The 22,530-nt window shown below is 44.6% G+C and overlaps 1 protein-coding gene across 1 annotated transcript in view; it reads right to left on the bottom strand.

The window, feature by feature from the left end:
- The window catches only part of GLIS3 (GLIS family zinc finger 3), a 964,414-nt gene that overhangs the window by 925,722 nt on the left and 16,162 nt on the right, over nt 1-22,530 (bottom strand). The window contains exon 2 of the mRNA XM_086961208.1: nt 3,469-3,945. Within this exon, the coding sequence (XP_086817334.1) occupies nt 3,469-3,841 (373 nt within the window). The 5' untranslated portion in view covers nt 3,842-3,945. The remainder of the gene's footprint in view (nt 1-3,468; nt 3,946-22,530) is intronic.

Here is a 22,530-nt window from a genome sequence, read left to right as displayed (position 1 = left end):
CTCCAAATCCGAGGAGGGATTACTCGCAGGTGCAGACCACAGCAGAATTATCTTCAAAAAAGGTACGTGAGCAGGTTTCTTAGAGTTCCATCGTGTAGTTTAATTTTCACCCAAATGGATACGGACAAGTGTCAACCTCAGACACGTTTCGATCGCCTCCGCGATATATATATATATATAAACACACATATATATGATTATCCCCTCTTTAAGTATCACGCCCATCCAGGCATTTGAAATGTTGCATCACGGGAGTTGGAGTGCAAATTAAACCCATGTGGGTCAGAAACAAAGGACACTTTTAAATATAAGCAGCATACCTTCTTTATTCAGTCAAATGTTCAGTCATTAAAAGTGCCCCCATAAGTAAAGCACATCTTGCTGTTCCAAGGTAGCACAAAATCATCTTGCACCACAGGACTTGCCATGAATCCTGCAAAGGTGCAATCCCCGACCTGGCTGGGCCGTACACATTAAGTTCCACAAGTTGCCTTTCTTTGGAAAGCACTCACAGCAAGAGTTTTCAAAGCACAGGGACACCTTTAAATGAAAGACAAATCCAATCTTATCGCATGCCTTGCCTGACGCGTTTCAGAGATAGACTCTTTCCTCAGAGGCCACATGCTCTGCAGTGATTGTTTCAAAACTTCACTAACTGATTATCCCCTCTTTAAGTATCACGCCCATCCAGGCATTTGAAATGTTGCATCACAGGAGTTGGAGTGCAAATTAAACCCATGTGGGTCAGAAACAAAGGACACTTGTAAATATAAGCTGCATACCTTCTTTATTCATTCAAATGTTCAGTCATTAAAAGTGCTCCCAATATATATATATATATATTTCACAAACTCAATGTTACCCTTAAGGAAGAGCCTCCAGGTAGATGGTAAATGTGCTTTATTCATTGGGAAACCGCAATGCATTCCAAGACAACGTGCTTTTAAAATCCATAGCGCCTTCGCCAGACACGGTTTGAGTGTCCTTTTCATCATTGGCGTGTGGGCGCAGCAAGGAATCTCTGCACACATACTACTAATTATACCAACAGAACTGCCTCAGTGGGCGTGGCCGCTGCTGCCTTCTGGCTCTTGTAGTAGCCTGCTCAGCCGCGGTCATTAGTGGGAGAACCTACCGGGCGGTGACATGGGGAGGGCAGGGGCAGCGTGGGGGGTAGTAATCGATAGATTACGGAGCTTTACAGGTAAGTAAACATATAAATAAATAAAAAGAATTCGTTGCGTGCACTGCATCCCTAATGCGAGGCAGTGCATGCACCCAAATTAGATTTATTTATGTATATGTTTACTTACCTGTGAACCGCCGTAATCCATAGTTTACTACCCCCCACCCTGCCCTTCCCCCTCCCCACGTCACCGCCCGGCAGGTACTCCCACCACTGACCGCGACTGAGCCTGCTTGCATTTCTCCAGTGAGTTGTGCCAGAATCATGCGTTGTACATTATAAATTGCCAAGTGGGTAAAAAGACCACGGTGAGTGTTATGCCATGCCATGTCTTGTTTATTTTCTTTTTCGCTGAATACATTAGTATACTTTCTGGGAGGCTAGTGCGGGCATCAAAACACCCAGTCGAAGCTGAGGGTCCCAGTGGCTTCGTAAGCAGGAGACCACATTGTCCTGATAGCTGCATTCAGCATGTGGCCTCCAAAGTGAGTAGAGAATGAGAGAAGTGGGTGAAATCCAAATGGGATAAGGAATCAATATAGTATTTGATGTTTTTTTCAAGGCTATAAAATAAATGCCATTAGCAGATCCGGGAAGGGTTATTTACAAGGATCCCATAACCTAATGCACATCTAAGTATAGTGTCTTGGGAGCTTGTCATTTCTTTTGAGCTCTTTATAACTGATAAGTTACTGCCAGTTTTACGACTCGAGCTGTGGCCCGAGTGAGATATATGTTATGTCTCAAAAGCATCAAAGTGCCAATATTTTCGAAATGTATTTGGTGTTAATTTTGTAGGCCAACTTTTCAGCCGATTTGAATTACTGAGAAAGCCCCGGTATAAATTGGATATGAGATAAAACGAACGAATCCGGTTTATTGCTATCATTAATTATATGGTATGTTATATTGCACACACATATATATGACATGAATTATACCATGTGAACGCTTTTACAAAGCTACTCAGTTCTATAGCTTCTCGCCCAGGGTTTGAGGATTTTCACTGCAGAACAGAGTATGTTTGTGATTTGTAGTAAGTAGTAGGCAGTGGCAGGATGTCTCTGGGTCATAATTAGACGTCTTGCCAGCTGGCTGGGTATTGTCAAAGGTCTTTCGAAATGTGTACATGCCAGCTGGGTTATTTGGCTTCTCCACTGCCTCGTGAGATTATATCTGTAAATTTACTAAACGAAGTATTATGTGCTGCTGTGGCGGCTTGAAATAGGTTTGCTGTCTTATCTGGAAAGTGTATGTTGGGATTTAAACATTCTGTTTAGACGTAGAGCATTGTATAGAGGGGTTTGTGTGCTGTATAGGTGAATTTGTTTGTGAGCACACTTATATGTACCGAAACAGTATACCTGTACCATGTTGGAAGTGTGTAAGATATCTAATGTGTCTTTTGATGGTAGGTGTCATCCCAGCACTCTGTTGCTTGCTTGTGCTGAGTTTTGTCCAAGGTGTAGTGCTGGAGGTTGTATTCGCTTTGAGTGCATTTGTGGCCGCCACATAATATCTGTTTAAGACATATCTGAGCTTTTCTGGGTGCATGTGTGATCTTCTGTTCTACAGTATGAAGGCTTTAAATTATACAAGTGGCACGGTAGCCCATCATAAGGGTCCAGCAAGGCTTTTGATGTCTTATTACCATCTATATCTACTCACGCTGACAGGTGCCACAGTCAGACCCATCACTCACCTTGCTGCAACAGCTTATCCCGAGTTCTGTGCATAGCCTAAGTGGCTTTTCTTTGGCCCTAGTGAGTGTTTGTTGTCTTAAGAAATTCTGAGGGCCAAACCCTAAACCCAAGCTAAGTTAGTCTCTCCCAGGATTCCACACACGGTGGCCAGGTCCATCCATAATTTCCATTCCTCTCTTCTTCTTGTACATGTAGTTGACCTGCGACACTTTCAAGTTTACTGGGCAGTTACTGCTGTACAGAACAGCATTTCTTTTGGTACATTTGTTTATTAAACGCAGATCAAAATATATACTTCTTTATGAAATGAATTAGTTAATTGCCATCTGATCTGAATGATGAAGGTGGTACTTCATAACAAAACACCTTACTTGGCTGTGATTGATTCCAAAAATTGTTCTTGTTCATTTTTTCCGCTCAAGTTAGTGGAAAGCAAATGTCATGGCAACCACCATCCCCCTGTGCATTCTGATAACTTGCCAATTAAATATATGCTCATTTCTATTCTTCAGCAAATAAGGTGTGTGTTACAGACGTAAATCAAAATAACCACAAAATTAACTGACAGTGAAATCTTACCTTTTAGGCTGCTCACTGGGAAGGTATTTCCATACCCCTGCTGCTTTGGTTTTGAGCACGGCTGTGTGGGATGTCCAAGAGGCTGCGGTACTTGGAACACTGGCTTCCCATTCGTTAAAACTTGCCTCCAGGGGCTGAGGGCGGGAAAGTGAATGGAGCCATCTGCTGAAGTGCTCTGAGGAGTGACGCCGCCCACCATCGGCATCTTTAGATACAGGTTTCCAGTGGCTGGGCTGGGTGTGCTGCTGTTGGATGACGGGCAAGGGGTCCCGGCATGCACTCTGATAGGGGGAATCTGCTGCCCGTTGACCATACCAGGCCCCTGAGGAGTGCCTGAAGTCCGGTGGTTCATGTTGCATGACCTCCCATTCATTGTACGCCTGATATTGTTATTAAACTACGTTGCCCAGATAACCGTTTAGGTGTACCTCCAGTCAGAAGCAGTCCAGCAAGACACTCATTGTGTGAGCTTTAGGCCTGAGGATAGGAACATAAGAAAAACAGAATACATTAGTATGGGCATTGGATATTCTGCGTACTGAGAAGATTCACATTTTAATAATGATTAAGATCCTGATTTAGAGTTTAGTGTATGTGGGATACCTACCAAAAAGAGGCAGATGTCCTGATCACCCTATTTAGAGTATAGATGTCTATGCATTCTAAATAGAGTGTATGGGAAGGCCATCCACTGCTTTATAAGAGATATCCTCATTGGCCCAAACTCCAAATCCCAGGTCACAAATTCTCATCAGTTAGGCATGACCAAATAATGTGCGGTTCTTATTGCTCAATACTCGAAGGAACCACTCAATGCAAGAGAGCTGCCTTCTCTCACACCACAACACTAGCCAAAACAGGCTCTACACTTATGTAAGTTGTACTGGACTCACCATTGCAAGAGGTCTATGCTTTGCATACATGAGCATTTATGCACTGGCTTTATTTCCTGACCTTGATGTTAACCTTGCAAGAAGCAATTGCATTCTCGTAGTTAGCCTGTTATCTCATATACCATAGTGTGTCATGTCTCTAATAATTAATAATGTATGCATGTAGCTTTCAAACAATGTCTCACACTGTGCATAACCTGGGACCTATTGTAGGCCTTCAAAACACATAAAAAGGACGGCCTACACTGAGGGGCTGAGAACTATTGAGCTTCAGGCCACAAGAACACACCTATATCTGCTACTGGGCTTTGGTGATGACATTAGTGCAATATCGAACAGTTTATAACTATTACATCAATATTATTATTTAAAAGAACTTCAGGCGTTTTAACTGGTCGTATCAAGACATGTTTCTAATATGGACTAATATCATTATTAGTAATATCAGTATAGCATAGTCAGCACTGCATATAGAATTTGGTAAACTGCACTCCGAATCTAGGGCTACTTCGGGGCAAGGTATTTCATACAAATCTCAAAAACCGTTTTCATCTTTATTAGTTTCTGTTGCTGCTCAAGTGATGTAATTCGGAGATGTGGTCCAGTTTATCATTTGCAAGTGATGGAGAGAGTATACCTGTGAACCAATCAAAACACTTGACCAAACAATGTGTGATTCTGGGATGTCACTTGATTTCACTTGTTCCACTGTACAGTAAATATGTGTAATATAAAAGAACTATTCACAGTACTCCCAGAGTTACATATTTCTATAATATCTTGGTTTCTTTAATCAAGATTCAGTTTGATTCCACACAGGTGCAATACTATTCTGTGCACAGCATCTCATGTTTGAGATATTCGTAGCAATAAAAGAGGTCTTTATAAAGTACTCCATTGCTCTTTGCAGCTATGTTCTTGCACTGCTAAAAACCATAAAAAATAATGCAGTCAATGCCCCGTGCATCCTTTACCATCAGTTTCCGCATAAACAGATCACATGTCAAAAGGCTTACAAACAAACAAGATCGTTAGTTATCTGCATATTCTTTTGATGTTGGATAGAAAAGTTGTGTCCTGTCTCGTGGTGCAGATTTTATTTTGCACTGTTGTGAGCTACTCCAACAGTGAACTAACCCCCTCAGCCCTAAAGCTTTTTCCTTGCAGGAAGCTGGCGGTCTCATAAAGCTCCCTCTAGCGTAGGGGAAGTAAGACACTGGCCCAGCACCAGCCATGTACAACCTATTGGGGTCACAACACCACAAAAAGCAAAGACGTCTGGCAGGTATTCGAACGCAAAACACTGCCTTTACTTTTTGTTCCTCAACCTCTAAGGCCTCGATAAAAGGTGCGGAGTAGGATTTGGTGCGGTTTATTGCACCCAGTGAAATCAGATAATTTAGGATTAGGAATTCACTAGGTGCAATAAATAGCACCAGTTACAACTTTCCACGTAACAATTGGGTGTAATGTGGATGTTGGTGCTTTCGGCTCAAAAATCCACACGTCCTGGTTTGTACTGGGCCTTTTCCCCCAATTACATTTTGGCAGGTTTGACCAGCGAAACCTAGGGGGTAGGGGTGGGGGTAGGGGAATCTAGAGAGTACGAAGTTTATTCAACCACCTGCATTCGCGATCCCAGTTCAAACCATAGTTTTGGTAAGGGGTGCAGTTTAAACAGCAATTGTAACCGAAGCCTAAGAGTGGAAACAATATGTTAATTAGACAAGTGGAGAAGTGTGGCCCAAAGGTTAGAGCGGCAGACCCTGATGCAGAGGTCTAGCCTGGGACCAGGGTTCAATTCCCCGCCTCGGCGGGTCTTGGGTTCAAAATTTCACGGACCTGATAATTCTCGCCTCGGTGCCTATTCCAATCATGGAGTCCAACTATGGGCAATAGCTTTCTTAATCCCCGCAACGCTAAGGATGCCTGGCCTCCCCCAGGAGTGGACGCCTCACAGGGAAAGCCAGGATGGGTTCCACAGTGGTATTCGAGGGGGATGCCCAGGAGTGGACGCCTCACAGGGAAAGCCAGGATGGGTTCCACAGTGGTATTCGTACAAGCGCCATTAGACCCTTGCGGGTGAGTAGTGCGCTATACAAGTATCAATTTACATTTACGATGAGGGGTGAGCAGAGGAAGGCAGAGAACCAAAGCATGACATAAGAAGCAAGGGTTAGCCTTGTCCCTGCTTACCACTGAATTGTTATACAGCTCCCAACAAAGGGGCCCTCAAAGACATTCACCTGTGAAAAGGAAACGCAAGAGTCAGGCCCCTTACAGAACATCTACACTCTTGGGGAACAACTTTATTCTTTTTCATTCCGTACTCCAGGAAGGGGCATGTACTTTCTAAATTTCTTCCTCTTTGCTGCTTCCTTCCTCAAACTCTTACAGATGGTTATTTGTCCTGGGGTACAGCTAAAGATCAGACTACTAGTAAGGGTTGTTTTGCTTTATCACCTGCATTCCACATTTTCCATGAAAGTACATGCTTTAACATACAAAGGCTTCTATGGCATTGGGGGAAAGGCCATCTGCTGCATTTACTTAACTGGTCTCTCAGGCAGGTGTACTTAGCATTACGCTTCTTCCGGTGGCCCATAAACCTGCTGGCTGGGGTACTGCAGAAAACCAAAAGGCATTCTGTGGAAAGTAAATTAATCCTTGGCTAGCGTCTCCCTTTACATTCTGACAGTACCTCATTCTTTTTTAATTCTGTTCTGCTTTTCCCTAATGAAAAGGATTTGAAAAATAAACCACGACATTTATAAAGAATGAACACATTGAATTTGATGTACAGTTTTGAGATACCATTAGACAAATGTTTTGTTTTTACCAGTATTTTGAAATGTTTTTCTCTTACTTTTTAAGCAATACTTTACAGACAGACATTGGGGAAGCCAACATCTCTGCGCTCATAAGATAGGCGAGACCCATTGGCTTTGCCAATGATTGTTTACCTTGGTACCAGTGATAATCAAGAGAGCAAAAGCTGAATTTTACTCATTGTTTGTTCTTCCAGGATGTCACTAGGAACACTTATGTGGAAAACCTTGCACACAAATACCTCTTACAAGGTTGGCAGGTCCATAATGTATCCTAAGATCATGCAGGCCTTGCAGTGAAGGAGAGATCAAACTCAATGAATAGCCTTAGAATAATTTCGATACTAGACCATCTTGAACAGAAGGTGTTGGATGGCATGCAATAGAGTCCTCTCGGTCGTCAGTAGAAACCAAGATAGAAGAACTCTGCACAGAAGTTGGCTTACTGCAAAACGACCAGCAGAAACTGGCTTTCAGGGTGTCAGATGCAGAGCTTTCTATTTCAGATATCAAAGCTCAGCTGGTAGACCAGGGAGAAAGTGCTTGGGACCTCGTCAAGAGTGCTCAAAACCTGGAGAGCCAGGCAGAGTAGGCTGAGGGGCATGCTTAGCGCAATAACGTACGAGTGATGGGACTCTCAGAAGAGGTTGAGAACACCCACATGATGAGCGCATTCCTGAATTTTTTTACCCAAGCTCATGTGCTGTCCCTGCACTGTGCCCTGAAGCTGGCGCACTGTGCGCCCACGTATGGCCTGGCACGAGTTTGCCACCTTGCCCTATTGTACGACTTCTTCATTACAATGGCAGAGATTCCATTCTGCAATCATCCCAACAAAAGGCTCCACTCAAATTTGGAAACTCTAAGGGTTCAGTGTTCCCTGACTACACAATGATGGTACAGAGGCAGTGCTCTTCCTTCCTCGGTGTGAAGTGCAGTCTCTGGGACCTAAAAAAACAATACTTGCTACTCTAGCTGGCAAAACTGAAAGTCATCTATGACCAGCACACATACTTCTTCACTGGGCCAGCTTTGCCTTGGCACTGGATAGATAGCGACACTGACCAAGGTGCAAGTCTCTATGCAGATGGAGATGGTGCACCTCACACCAAACGACGATGGAGGCATGTGGTTGTTGGGCAGCCAGGTCTCCTAGGGGCACCAGGGTGCCCTCGCAACAGGAAGTGAGATGGGAGCAGCAGTCAGCACTTGTGCTCCATCAACATTCGCCACCACCAGACTCTGAAGCAGACTCCACAATCAACGAGCACGATGACGCATCTAGACCATCCAGCCACTGATGGTCATTTACCAGCCCATTGGTCACCCCACAGACAGCGGATGACTTGATCTGATACCTTTCCTGCCCAGGAGCACTACCTTTTGATGAGGCAGTTTTCTCAGAGGGGTGCCACCCTGATAGGTTCTCTCCTTGATCGCTGGGGGCTGCACAACTTCTGTACACAGGGGGTACCCTGTATTAGTTTCCTTAAGGAGACTCATCGCACTATTGGTGAGCTCCAAAGTTGGAAGTGCACAATACATGGCACAACATATTCCATCTATGCACGGATTGATACTCTGGATTCGACCAGGCACACCCTTTCAAACTCTAATTACAGTAGCTGACAAGGTGGGCAGATACGTCTTTGTAGAGAGCTGCTTGGATGCCGTACAGGTGCTACTGAGATGCATTTATTCCTTAAATTCAGATCAATCCAATTTCTTGGTCTCCCTATCCAGGGTTCTAACCCAATTGGTGGACATCCTGTGGGTGCTGCGTAAGGATTACAATAGCGTCCTTGATATTCACCAAGACAGATCCCACCCACTGCTCCCTCAAGCACCTGCATGCCAACACTCATTACACTTCACCTGCTGTTTCCAACACTGGTCCTTATCGGACACCTTGAGAGCAAAAAATCCACATATAAGGCAATACTCACACTACTCAGCCCCCATTACAGGTACACCCACCTCCATTGATTCCTTTGCTCTACTTTTATACTGCTGCATCTAAAACATTCAGACTATCTTGGTCGAGTCATCTCTGACCATGCCATCCAATTAATAGATATGGACTCGAGTGCCTCCCTTCCTCCAGCTCCTACATGGCGGCTTCTCCGAGAAGTCCTGGAGGATCCAGTCTTTAGAGACAACCAAAATACTCAGGTAAGTCACTATTTTGCTGCATGCTGTTGAATGGGACTCCTTTAAGGTAGTAACCAGGGGCATGTGTATCCAAAACATAGTGGGTGTCGGCTGAGAGCTGGACAGGGAGCTCAAGGAAACTGAAGAGTTTCTATCATACCTCGATTGACACCACACGAAGGGCACTGGCTGAGGCTAAGGAGGGCCATTCTGCTCTCATACAGCATCTCTGTTGTTACAACTTTGTGGCACAGTCCAGATACACTCCACTGGGGACAGGCTTCCTCTTGGTGTGGCTAGCCCACCACGAGATCAGCATCGCCCCATTACTGAAATAGCCTATATTATAATCCAACACCCCTCTGAGTTCACAGCAAGCCATACTGCAAGTGTTCTACAACTACTACTCTGTGCTATTTGAGCATCACCTGCCCCATCCCCCATTGTGGTAATGGAGTTCTTAACCTCCCTGCCATTACCCAGCATCAGCGCCACTGAGCACAAAGAACTTGATGACTTGATTACGGAGGCTGGCGTAAAATAGGTGATCAATGACCTGGCAGGCATCAAAGCACCAGGACTGAACGCTCTCCCTTTGGAGTACTATGACCATTTCTCCACCCACCTGGTCCCCAAGCTGGCTGATGCGTACAATGAGGGAGTCATTGATGGAGTACTACTGCCATCCCTTTGGAAGTCCCTCATAATCTCCTTACTCAAGTCAGATAGGGATCCCACCGCCTGTCCTCTTATTAACCCATTGCTATCCTGGGTTCTAATGATAAAATACTGGGGAAGATTCTTGTAGACCGTTGTGTCCAACTCTTACTTAACATTATACATCCCAATCAAAATGGGTTTGCACTGGGCCACAGTACGTCAAACAACCTCAGGAGGCTATTTCACATGATGGGTCAGGCCTCGCTGTGATTTCCCCAGGCAGCGTGTTTGATACTCAATCTGGAGAAGACATTTAATATGCTATCCTGGGACTACCTTTTCAGGGTGCTTACTGCGATTGGAATTGTTAGGCGTCTTCTAGCCTATATGAAACAGCTGTATGCCACCCTGTCCACATGTGTATGGATCTACTGTTCAATCTCTGCTTCATTCCCTCTAGGCCGCAGCACCTGTCAAGGCTGCCCTTTATCCCCTACACGCTTCACCATTACCATGAGCCCTTGGCTCTCTGTGTCTGATCAGAGGTTGTTCATTGGGGTATGCCCTTGGATGACACCACACATGTGGTGTCACTGTTTGCAAACGATCTGTTGCTCTATCTATGGGACGCCACTATAGAAGTCGAGGCGATACACATGGTACTCTGGGGATTCAAGGTAGCAGCAAGCCTGTGGGTAAGCTGGCAAAATTGTGCGACTTTCCCTGGCATCATAAGGTGCCCCCTCATAAGATCCAGCTTGGAGGTGGACAACTGAGATGGGCAGATACAACGGTTGGTTACTTAGGCGTCTGCTTATACCACTCACAGCAAGATTAGTTTGAGGGTAACCTGAAGCGAGCACTCATGGCTCTAAAGTCCCAAACTCAGTTCTGGAAGCACCTACCCCTTGCTGTCACAGTCAAAATAGATATCTTTAAAATGGTAGTCGTTCTCATATTACTGTACTATTTAGTCAACGTGCCCGTCTATCTGCCCAGACAATAGATTCAATGCTCAGGGAACTGATCTGGCATGACAAACGGCGTCAGATAGCGCTACACAAACTACAACAGCCTGTGAGCTACGGCAGACGAGTCACTCCGTAATATCGAATCATACTACATTGTGGCCCAACTCCAATGGATATCCCACTGTCCTGTGGTTAAGAATGTATTCGAAACCAGCACTGGGGTTGGACCGCTGACCCCTGACATACTTCACTAGCATCCTATGACCCACTGTTAAACTACACCATTCCTGGTCCTTACACGCATGGGTGGCCCGTAAGGGCCTCATCCAGATCTTCCAACTGACATGCCATGTGTAACCTTATGCTCCTATGGTTCACTGCCAGGGGCTACCAAGATTACCCATGTCTGAAGGCCTTTCTGCCTGGCATGCTATGTCGATAGAGACTGTGGCCAGTTTATTCCCAGACCGCCAGCTACTCACATTTGAACAGTTGGGTCAAGACTATAGCGTCCCCCCAGGACAGGTCCTTCTACACTGGCAACTGTTTGCAGCATGCTGGCTCATGTAGCGCACAATATATGAAAAGCCCCCCACCCACACCATTATGCATACCCTTACAGCTTGGGCGCTGGGCACCATCTGATAAAATGGCTTTAAAAAGCCACCAGAGATTACGGGGGGATCTACTTGACACATCTTCGTCAAATGTAGGAGGATGACATTGTGCGCCTCTAACATGATTCCGAATGGAACTTGACCATAGAGTCCCTACATAGTTTCTCTCCTAATGCACACTTTAAAAATATTCAATACATGGTACTTCACAGGTCCTACCTCACTCTATCCGGACTGACTCGCATATTTCCCATGGCGCACCTTGGGTGGCCTAGATGTCAGTCCCCAGCAGCCAGTCTCCAACACATGCTATGGTTAAGCCCCACCATAACTCACTATTGGAGTGCAGTGCATGATGCCCTGGGTGCCATTACTAAGCTTACAACACTGAACACATGGGAAGCAACTGACCAGGGAATTTACAAGTGAGGGAGGTACCACAAAGTGTTAGCACGATTCGCAAACCTGGCCTTGCGCCTAGCCAAGCAGACCATCTCACTGCACTGGTGGGCTACCCAAACCCCAATAGTCTTACAATGTCCCAGGGCTCTACTCCGATGGCGGGAATCGGAGAGCACCGCCCTACTTTGAAAGGAAGCTCGTCATCTCTGTAAACAATCAGTAGCTGCGGCCTGGGACACCATGCTTACTTTTTTTGTGAAATGATAAATAAGGACAGCCATCCCTCATGAGCCCCATGGTTTCACAAATACTTTGTTATATACTAGGCCTGCTACCTCACCGGCACACTTACCATGTACTTCGCTTCAGTTTCATAGGCTTTCTCACAGGGGTGTTAGGAATGGGGTCTCCAGTTGGCAATGGTTTGCTCCTTTGTCCAAGTTGGGGTCCTTCTTCCTAATCAGGGTAAGGGGGATACACTTCTAAAACAACCCCCGCTCACCACCTTGGTAGCTTGGCACGAGCAGACAGGCTTATTTCAGAGGCAGTGTGTACAGCATTTGTGCACACATACGTAATACAGTGAAAACACTACAAAAGGACACCACACCAGTTTAGAAAAATAAGTAATCTTTATCTATCCCAAACAAGACCAAAATGACAAAAATCCAACATACAATAGTTAAAATGCAATCCTTTGAAGGCAAAAACAGTTCTGTCCATAGCGAACTATAGATGCGACACTTTAAATGCAAAGTACCTTGGATGCGTCACAATAATAAACAAAACAGCAGCAGGGAAGGTGATGTGTTGGTTCCTTACGCCCAGGGAAGGTGATGCATTGGTTTCTTATTCCAGGGGATGTGATGCATCGGTTCCTTACTGCCACGTGGGGGAGGTGATGGGTCAGTTCCTTACTGAAGGGGAAGTGATGCGTTGGTTTCTAACTGTGTGGGGAGGTGATCCATCAATTTCTTACTGCAGCCTCGGGGCCCTTGTAGGTTTGGTGCCCCGGCGCTGCGTTAGTCTCTCCAGCTGCAGTCCCACGATGTGTGGGTTCTTGCAGCCGCACAGCATGGCCTGCATCAGAATCGGTGCGGTAATTACGAACTTTGGAGATCAGTGCCCGGGATTCTTTGTGCGGTATTCACTCCAACCGTGGGCAGGCACTGCATCAGTTTCTTCAGCGGCACAGCGGCGATGCGTCGGAAACAGATGTGGATGCGTCACGCTTCTCTTAGATGTGCCTCTTTTTCAGCACCAACTTCAGGAACATCTTGGCAGGTCAGAACTCCATGGAAGGAAGTTCAGGGGAGCTGGTAGAGAAGTCTTTAAATCCCTGAGACTTCAGAACAGGAGGTCAGCACACACAAAGCCCTTAGAGATTCTTCTTCAAGCAGGTTCACAGCAATGTTCCAGTCTTTGTCCTTTTCCTTGGCAGAAGCAACAACTGCAGGCCAACCCAGCAAAGGGGCAGTAAACCTCCTTACAGCTCTCCAGCTCTCCGGCTCTTCTCCTTGGCAAAAGGTTCCTCTGGAATCGAGACGTGATCTAGTTCTCTGGGGTTTAAGGTCCACTACTTATATCCTATTTTGACATTTTTCCCTTTGTGGCAAGGTTCTTTGAGCCCAGTCCAACCCAGTTCTGTCCTCTCTAGTGTAGAATCACTACAGTAGGTTGAGACCTCATAGTGCAGAGGAGACACTGCTTATTCGGGTGTGAGTAAAACTCCTCCCACCACCCTAAATGCAGCCCAGGTCTTTCAGCTCAGCTCTGAGTCACCCAGGAAAGGTAGGACCCACCTCAAACCCCCTCACCCGGGGGCTGTTTGTAGTGCATGCACATCCCCAGCCCCTCTCACTTCAAAGCCAGACAGTCAATCCAAAAAACAGTAGAGGGAAGCAGGATGACTAAGCAAAAAAGTAAATACTTTCTAAAAATGGTATTTTCAAACACAGAATGTAAAAATCATCCTTACTAAAAGATGCATCTTTATATTCTGAATTCAGGTATACTAAACTCCACCTTCCCATCTTGTCCCAATGGGAAGTTATATTTATATGATGTTATAAATAATCTCCCATTCTATCCTATGGGACAGATAGCCCTTCAATAGTGAAAAACAAAATTCACTGTAGTTCATTATCAGGACATGTTACACACACCAGGACATATCCTATCTTTCACATACACTGCACCCTGCCCACAGGGGTACCTTAGGCCTACCTTAGGGTGACTCACATGTAAGTAAAGGGAAGGCTAGGACTTGGCAAGTGGGTGCACTTGTCAAGTCGACATGTCAGTCCCAGACTGCACACAGGCTCTGCAATGGAAGGCCTGAGCCACATATACAAGCTACTTCTGTGGGTGGCACAACCAGTGCTGCAAGCCCACCAGCAGCATTTTATTTACAGGCCCTGGGCACACATGGTGCACTATACTCATCCAAGGTACTTTGAGAGAAAATTGTCGCATTTACCATCTACATTGAACTAAGCTGTTTCTACCATTTGAGAGTGTCATTTTTGATTACTGAATTGTGGATTTTTGCTGTCTGTTCTTGTGTTAAGTCTAGTAAAGATTACTTATTTTTCTAAACAAGCAAATGGAGAGGCAACAAAGAGAATAATAAATGGAATGTATCAAAGCGACCAAATACAACACATGTCCTTCAGTGATCTGAAAAAGAGTCCTGTTTTAATGAGTTTTCTTGACACGATGATAAAAGTAAACAGCCAAAATTCATATAAGATGACCAACGAAACAGCCACGAAACAGGCAACGCGTTTCGCCTGTTGCAAGCTTCCTCAGGGCAGAAATATTTAGAGTTGACTGTGGTCTCTCTATATTGGGCCTCTGCTGATATATTAGGTCAGCAACTAAGCTTTTAGAAAGTAGGTATTTGCTTGCCTAACCATCCAGTATGTCTCAGCTGGGTTTGTGTATTCCATGTCTGGTTTGTGAGTTACAGGGGGCTGGAGAGGGCCTCCATGCTTTTTAATGGCAGAAAAGCTCTTTAACATGCCATCTTCCACTCCGATTTCCACTTTAAAAGTCATGAAATGCTCTCGCCTCCTCGGGCTGGAATAATGCTTTCAGTAAGTATGAAAACCATCCTCTCATTAGACATTTGAAAGGCGTTTAAGATGTCCCAGAAATTACCTCTGTAATTCTTGCCTGATGTGTAGTTTTGGATCTTTAATTCAGAAAGATGGATGACGTGTTTCCATAAAACAATATTTTGTTTTCACACTGTTAATTTTAAATTCGAAAGGGTGCTGTGAGGGTGTCTGCTGTAATATAAGATATAATTTTCTGCAATTTTGAAGCACAAACAGCTTAGTTTTACCGCCATGGCCACCTGACAGCCTGACAATAGCACAGTAAGAGCAGAGTGGTAAGCACTTATTTTCTAGACTGCAGGGGTGAACTAACAGCAAATTAAATAGTATCATAGCCGTGAATGTACGCTCCAATGTCAATCAGACAAGCCTTGAATCCTGATGTGTTCGCTAATGCATTTTATATGTGTTTTGTTCTTTTTAATGTCATCGCGCACGTTTGCTTTTAATCACAGTCTGCAGTAAAGCTAGAAGTAAATACAGAGAGAAGCAGCGACAGGACCATGAACGGACCATAATTAAAAAAAACAATATTTCTTTAAAGCCAAGGTTAGGAATCCCAGTGGTGATCGTCAGACAATGTCTATGTAAATCTAGGAAAGGTAATTTTGGAGAGCCTCACATTCAAAAAAATGTCCCGTCCCAGCCACCATTTTTTAAATAACAGAGTAAGTTGCAAGACATTGCTCACTCTGTGAACAGCAACATAGAGCATCCGTCCTCTGCCCATCGCACAGCAGGTTGGGGTTATATGTGGAGTGCATCATCTTTCCCCACAACTGTTTCCCTGTATTTTCAGCAGTGGGTATATGAAGTTGTGTCCTGCAATTAATGTGTTTAGATGGCCTGTCATTCCCAAAGATCACCTCTGATTCCTCCTGTGTCCACCAGCATCCTTACGACCTGGCATCCTAATTTTTGAACCGAGCACACCAGGTGACATTCTTAATTGGGTCAAAAGAGATATTTTGCTGCGGGGCTCTGGAGAGAGAGAGTTGTTAGATTAATCTCTTTCTGCCCAGGTGTTGCTGTCTTCTGAACTTATAAAACACAGTCTGTGTATAGCGGGATCGACACACATAGACCCCCAGAAGAAAGTTTATCCCTACACGGAAATCCGATTTATTTACCCAGGCCAACTCAGCGTGAAGGCGGTCCATACACTGAAATGATCTTCCTTAAAGCCAGCACAATTGAATAAGGTAAAAAGTTTATTTATTGAAAGAATGTTGCAGGGAGCGAGGGAGCTGCCAGTCCGCTGTCCTTGCCAATCAAACACCACATTCTATGGAACCAGAATCTTCCCATTAGATTCCACATTCTATGGAACCAGAACCTTCCCAATGCATTCCACATTCTATGGAACCAGCACCTTCCCAATGCATTCCACATTCTATGGAACCAGAACCTTCCCAATGCATTCCACATTCCATGGAACCAGAAAATGTCCATTGCATTCTACATTCTATGGGACCAGAACCTTCCCAATGCATTCCACATTCTGTGGAACTAGAACCTTCCCAATGCATTCCACATTCTATGGAACCAGAATCTTCCCGTTGCATTCCACATTCCATGGAACCAGAAAATGTCCATTGCATTCCACATTCTATGGGACCAGGACCTTCCCAATGCATTCCACATTCTGTGGAACTGGAACTTTCCTATTGCATTGCACATTCTATGGAACCAGGACCTTCCCATTGCATTCCACATTATTTTGAACCACATTCTTTCAATTGCATTTCACAGTCTATGGAACCAGAATCATCGCATTGCATTGCACATTCTATGGAACCAGTGTCTTCTCATTGCATTCCATGAGCCTCCACAAGCACAATATGTAACATTCATCTTGAGAAATGAGCCGGGCCAGAGCCCCAGGGGTGAGCACGAGCCCCAAACTCTGCCGTCAAACTCATCAAGGGACAGCTGCGGTAGCCCTGTCTGCACTTCACCCGGTGTCACTTTTACCTCAGACAGCATGCACTGCACTAAAAGCAAATTACAAATATGACCCGTGCTCCAGTTTAAACATATTGTCTCTGGTGGATTACATTTGAACTGGCAGACGAACTGTGTTCTGGGGAATCAAATCCTGGCAGAAGTAAAAGCTAATACGGTTAGAATCCTTTCCTAAGAACACTGTTAAGAAATCAGTTCGTCACCTGAAATTTGAAACCAGCTCATGCTTCGGAGTAGCGCTTAGTTTGTAAAAAGTATAAGTGCCAGGGGTCTCGATAGGAGGCCACTGCAGCTTACATCACCCATTGCCCCTGCCAGCCCTGCTAATGATAGTAACAACACAAATACTAGCCATTACACTCCTACAATTCAGACTATTTCCAGCCTCCAAAGCTATAATAATGGGTTTGGCAGAAGGTAATAGCCATTCTAATGCAATTGAATTAATAATTACCTGTTGTTGTGGTCATCTCTAAATTAGCCAGACAGCACCACCTTGTGGCAGACTGTCACAAGCACAGGTGTTGACAAATAGGTGGTGGTGCAGAGCACTGGAAACCACTAGCTCAAATTAAGCACTACTCCGGATTATAAACCGTGATGTATGTAGCAATGAGACACGTGGAGCACTGCTGAATTAATATCAAACTTTCTTTTGAAAAGTAATTTAAAATAAATCTGGAGGAAAGCTCTTCATAATAACTTTTATCTTTTGCACTGGGAAGTTTCAGAGGATATGTGTAATAGGCAAATACTGTACGACTGCTGTATTATGCTTAGTGTTCTCTTCCTCTGCATGTATGAGCTTGTGAGGTCTCGAATGCTGAGAGTAAATGATGTAATACAATGTTGGTGTGTTGCACTACCACAATGTCTGCACATTAAACCAGTGATGTCTTGCAACACATATGCACACAGGACATGTAGTCACAAACGCCCAGTCATGTGTGCAGACATACAAGAAATGGGGACACATGATGGATACTACGGCTACAATAAAATAGCATGAGTAAGGCCAGCTAAAGATGCACTACCAGCTGACACTGTAGATTCATCTGATAATCCCCCCGCTCTTGCATATCAGCCCTTGAGTCAGGGGCGGCTCCTCCATAAGGGCGGAGGAGGGTCACTCCACTGCTTTCCCGCAGTGCGAGAAGCAGAAACATAAAATGGTAAAACTACCATTTTATGTTTCTGCTTCTCGCACTGTGAGAAAGCAGAAGCGTTTGGATGGGGGCGGGTGGGTGGGTGGCTCTGCTCGAGGTCAGGGGAAGAGTGGCTTGCCCAATGCTGTGGAGCCTGACTGTTTGGTTGGCCCTCTTGGGCCAACCAAACCAGCCATGCTCACTCTCCCTTTTCTCCATGCAGGCTACATGCAACTACATGGAGAAAAAGGCCTCCCCATAGACGCCTGGCTGGTTGGCGTCCCCATCAATCACAACGCTGCCATTGCAGCATTGTGATTGGCTTAACGGAGGGAAGGAGGCTGGCTGCTTCCTGTTCCAGGAAAACGCAGGGCCCAGCCAGGAGCTGAGATGGCGCAGGACCCGGGAATGTAAGTTTTTGTTTTATTAACTCCACCCACCCGAACCCCCGCACAACCTCCCCACCAGCGATTCAAGCCGGCCGCGATTGCCTTGAAAGTGAGTTCATTAAAAACTTTCCTCACCTCCACCACTCACCAATCAATGTGGCTTCCCTGAAACTGTCTCACATCACATACTTTCCTACCAGCTTTAGGGATCCATGCCGTTTGTGGGGTGAAACAGGGATAATTTGTTTTATATCACTCTGCTCCCAACAAACCACAAACAAAAAGGAGCTTTCAATAGAGCCTCTTTTTGAAAATCATTTAAAAATGCACCCTTCCTCATTGTTTCCTGGTAGGTAATTAAGGGTTACATGTATCGAGCTATTTTGCGTTTGCAAACGGCCGATTCACAGAATATGGCGTTTGCGAATGCAAAAATGTTTTTTACATGTATCAAAACCCATTTTGCGATTCGGTAGCCTGTTACTGCAAAATGGGTTTGCAATTCTCTATTAGGAAGGGATGTATTTAGGGCGTCCCTTCCTAATACTGAATCGCATCAGTATGAAGAAATGTTTTGTGACCGAAATGCGGTCCCAAAACATTCGCATTTTACCACCTACTTCGAATAGGGGTTAATCCATTCGCAAATGGGAAGGGGTCCCCAAGGTACCCCTTCCCCTTTGTGAATGTTTGTTACAGCATTTTTAAGAGCAGGAAGTGGTCTCACGGACCACTGCCTACTCTTAAAAACTGAAAAGAAAACCTTTCATTTTTGATTTTGAAACGCGTCCCATTTTCTTTTAAGGAAATGGGATGCATTTCCCAAAAAAAGATTGCTTTATTTAAACGCAATCACCGACATGGTGGCCTGCCGACCCCAGCAGGCCTCCATCCCCGTGATTTTAGCGATTCCTAAGGGGTCGCAAATTGGAATCTACCTCATTAATATTATTGCGGTAGAGCGATTTGCGACCCCCTAGGAATTGTTATATAAAACTCTTTGAGTTTCAATGATCGTAAATTGAGATGCCCTAATTTCAATTCTCAGAAATTCACAATTAGCTATTCGCAATATACAATTTGGATACATGTAGCCCTAAGAGCCAGACAGGGCGGTAGTCCATTTTCAGTGCCTGCCTGGACTGACTGTGTGCACTTTGTTCACTCCCTACCCCATACTTATAACTGCCGTCGGTATGCCTGCTGTTATATGCCCCTGACATGGAAAATGAGAGTCAAGATAGTGCTAAGGCCTAGGTTCACCTTCTAATTCCGAAGAAAAAGCCATTGCAATCCTCAGTACCATTAGTAATCAGCTGGAGCTGATCATTGACGTGGTGTGGGAGTTGAATTTACCCCTGCTCCCTTCCTCCTATCAGCACCAGATTTAGGTCTCATGTGTCAAGCATATGCTTTTGCAGCTTAAATTCACACTAGATTTGAAAGTCCGGCTTAGCCACAAACACATGTTCAGAATTTCTTCAAGTCAAGCTAATGACATTACTGATGCATTGCAGTTACTTGTCACCATTAGGCACCCCTTCCTTCTGCTGTGTCACATTTCATGTTTCAACATGACACAGTAGGAGAAATAATGAACATTGGAAGTTCACGCTTCCTGAACTGGAACGCTTGTTAGTGAACAGCCCTCACTTTAAAGTGCAGCTCTTCAGTCACCTTTTTAGACTCCTTTCATTCAATTCACATTTAGTGATCTAGCCCAAGCAGAAGCAAACTCTGGGCCTGAAGTATAAATATCTGGTCGCAAGATACTGGGCACAAGCTGTGACCAAGATTTTTGTGACCAGTAAAGAGTTTTAAGAACTGAACTATGTACTAAAAGGTTAGCTCCTAAAAATATGAATTCTAGAGGCTCGGTATCCGACCGGCCTTATAATTATTAATAAGGTTAACTCGCAGATTCACAATGATTGGATGCTATCACAGTGACGGTGGCCTGCTGGGGTCAGCAGACAACCATATCTGTGATCGCATTTTAATAAAGTAAACTTTTATTTATTGCTGCTCATTTTCCTTAAAGGACACTTGGCTGCATTTTAATAGACAAGTTTACTTTTTTTGTTTTAGAGTTTGCAGTGGTCCCATGGACCACTGACAATCCCCAAACAAACTAAGAAGAAGTGGCCTGCAAGGGTCCCTTTACCATTTGAAAAGGTATTACCACCCTAACTTGGGCTTGTGAAACTTTTCAATGGTTTAAAACTGCTATTTCAGTCTTAAACCACTGATACATAAGTATAGGTATCACTATTTAGAAGGAACGCCTACGACACTCCCCTTCCAAATAGAGATTCCTTATCCATTTCCAAATCGTTTTTTTAGAAGTCATTAAAAAGGTACTAAAATGCGTCTAGTATGTTGCTGCAAGCGTTTTTTCGGTCACAAGGCCTGAATCTGAGAGTTTGCAACCCAAAAAATAGCTTTATACATTAGGCCCCTGGGGGCATATTATCCACAACTAGAGATATTTATCGCTAAAGAAGCTTAGCGAAATTTTTTTGATCGCCAAGCATCACCAGATTTTATCGCAGAGATAATGTGCTATTAGCAACGTTTATCTCCAATGCGATAAAATAACTGGTGATAGCGGCAAAATGCGTGAATATCGCTGGAAAAACAGTGATATTCACGCATCCTCGCCAATAGGGTCTTAGCCAGAATATCCACCTCCCATTGGATATAATGGCTAAGAACTGGTCTGAGCGGGGTTAGTTTCTAGCAATGTTCGTGCTTAGCGCAAATTTTTTTCTCGCTACACGTGCCTTGCTAATAGGCGATAGCGACATTAGCGACTGCTTTCAAACGCTAACTGGTTGGGTACGCCCACTTTGCATGTCATTAGCGATAAATATCACTGACATGCAAAGCGGGTCCCAAACCGCTCGCTATCACCTGAAAGCTGTCGCTAACTAATGTTAGCGACAGCTTGCTAATAGGGCGATGAAATTATCGCCACTTTGCGGCCGAAAGCGGCTGCAAAAGTGGCGATAATTTCATTTCACCCGCCTTGATAATATGCCCCCAAGTTCTTTAAAGAATCTTTTGATAACTCTTGCTCACCCCTGTGTTGCCCCCGAGCATCACTTTTACTTCTTGACAAGACATTTCATTGCTTTGAGGCTAGTACTTAAAACCTCAAAGAAATGAATACAGTGAAAGCCCACTATTCTGTCCCTTGGCCTGCAATGAGCTCCCGCTGCAAGTCCCAATTTGAATGACTCCCCAAACAATGCATAAAGAGCCACAATATCAACTTTGGACTATCGACCTGCATAAATATAGACTGCAAGGTATTGACTTGCATAATACCAACACGGCCAATACGTTTTGAGTTAGAATAGTAAATCTACACTCCCCCTACGCATATTCACCTGGAAAATACTGTGCCAGTCGGTATGGTGCTCTCTGCATCGTTTTTTCGATAATTTTGTTGCATTTGATGATGTGGCACACTACCATCGCACCCAAACCAAGCCGGATCAACTCCGCTGACGTGCTACCTCCAGGGAAGGATCACTGTGTTAGCTGCTTGAAGACTTTATTAAAGGACAGACTTAGCAATGACAACAGTCCTTTCCTCAGGTGCCAAACCCCGTGTACTACACACCCTCCCTGTTTTTGTTAACGGGAGTTGTTTTGACATACTTTAAGAGGCTCCTGGGCTGTCTCGGTTCTATTACATCTTCCTGTGCCTGAGAAAGTCGTGCTGAAAGTATCTGCCTCAGTCATCATCCCTGCAAAATGAATGCAACAAAAGTGTTTCATTTGACCTACTCTGGGGATGAAAACATACCCGGTGATGTCACCTGACGGGGATGATGTATGGCCATAATATAACTAAATGATGGACTTCTCTTTGAATGGCACCACAATGAAACAAAAAGTCTTCACTCCCACT

Source organism: Lissotriton vulgaris, chromosome 3_1 (assembly GCF_964263255.1).
Source record: "Lissotriton vulgaris chromosome 3_1, aLisVul1.2, whole genome shotgun sequence".
NCBI classification, from domain to species: Eukaryota; Metazoa; Chordata; class Amphibia; order Caudata; family Salamandridae; genus Lissotriton; species Lissotriton vulgaris.
The sequence above is the reverse complement of the archived record's forward strand: the minus strand, read 5'-3'. Positions and strand labels throughout refer to the sequence as shown.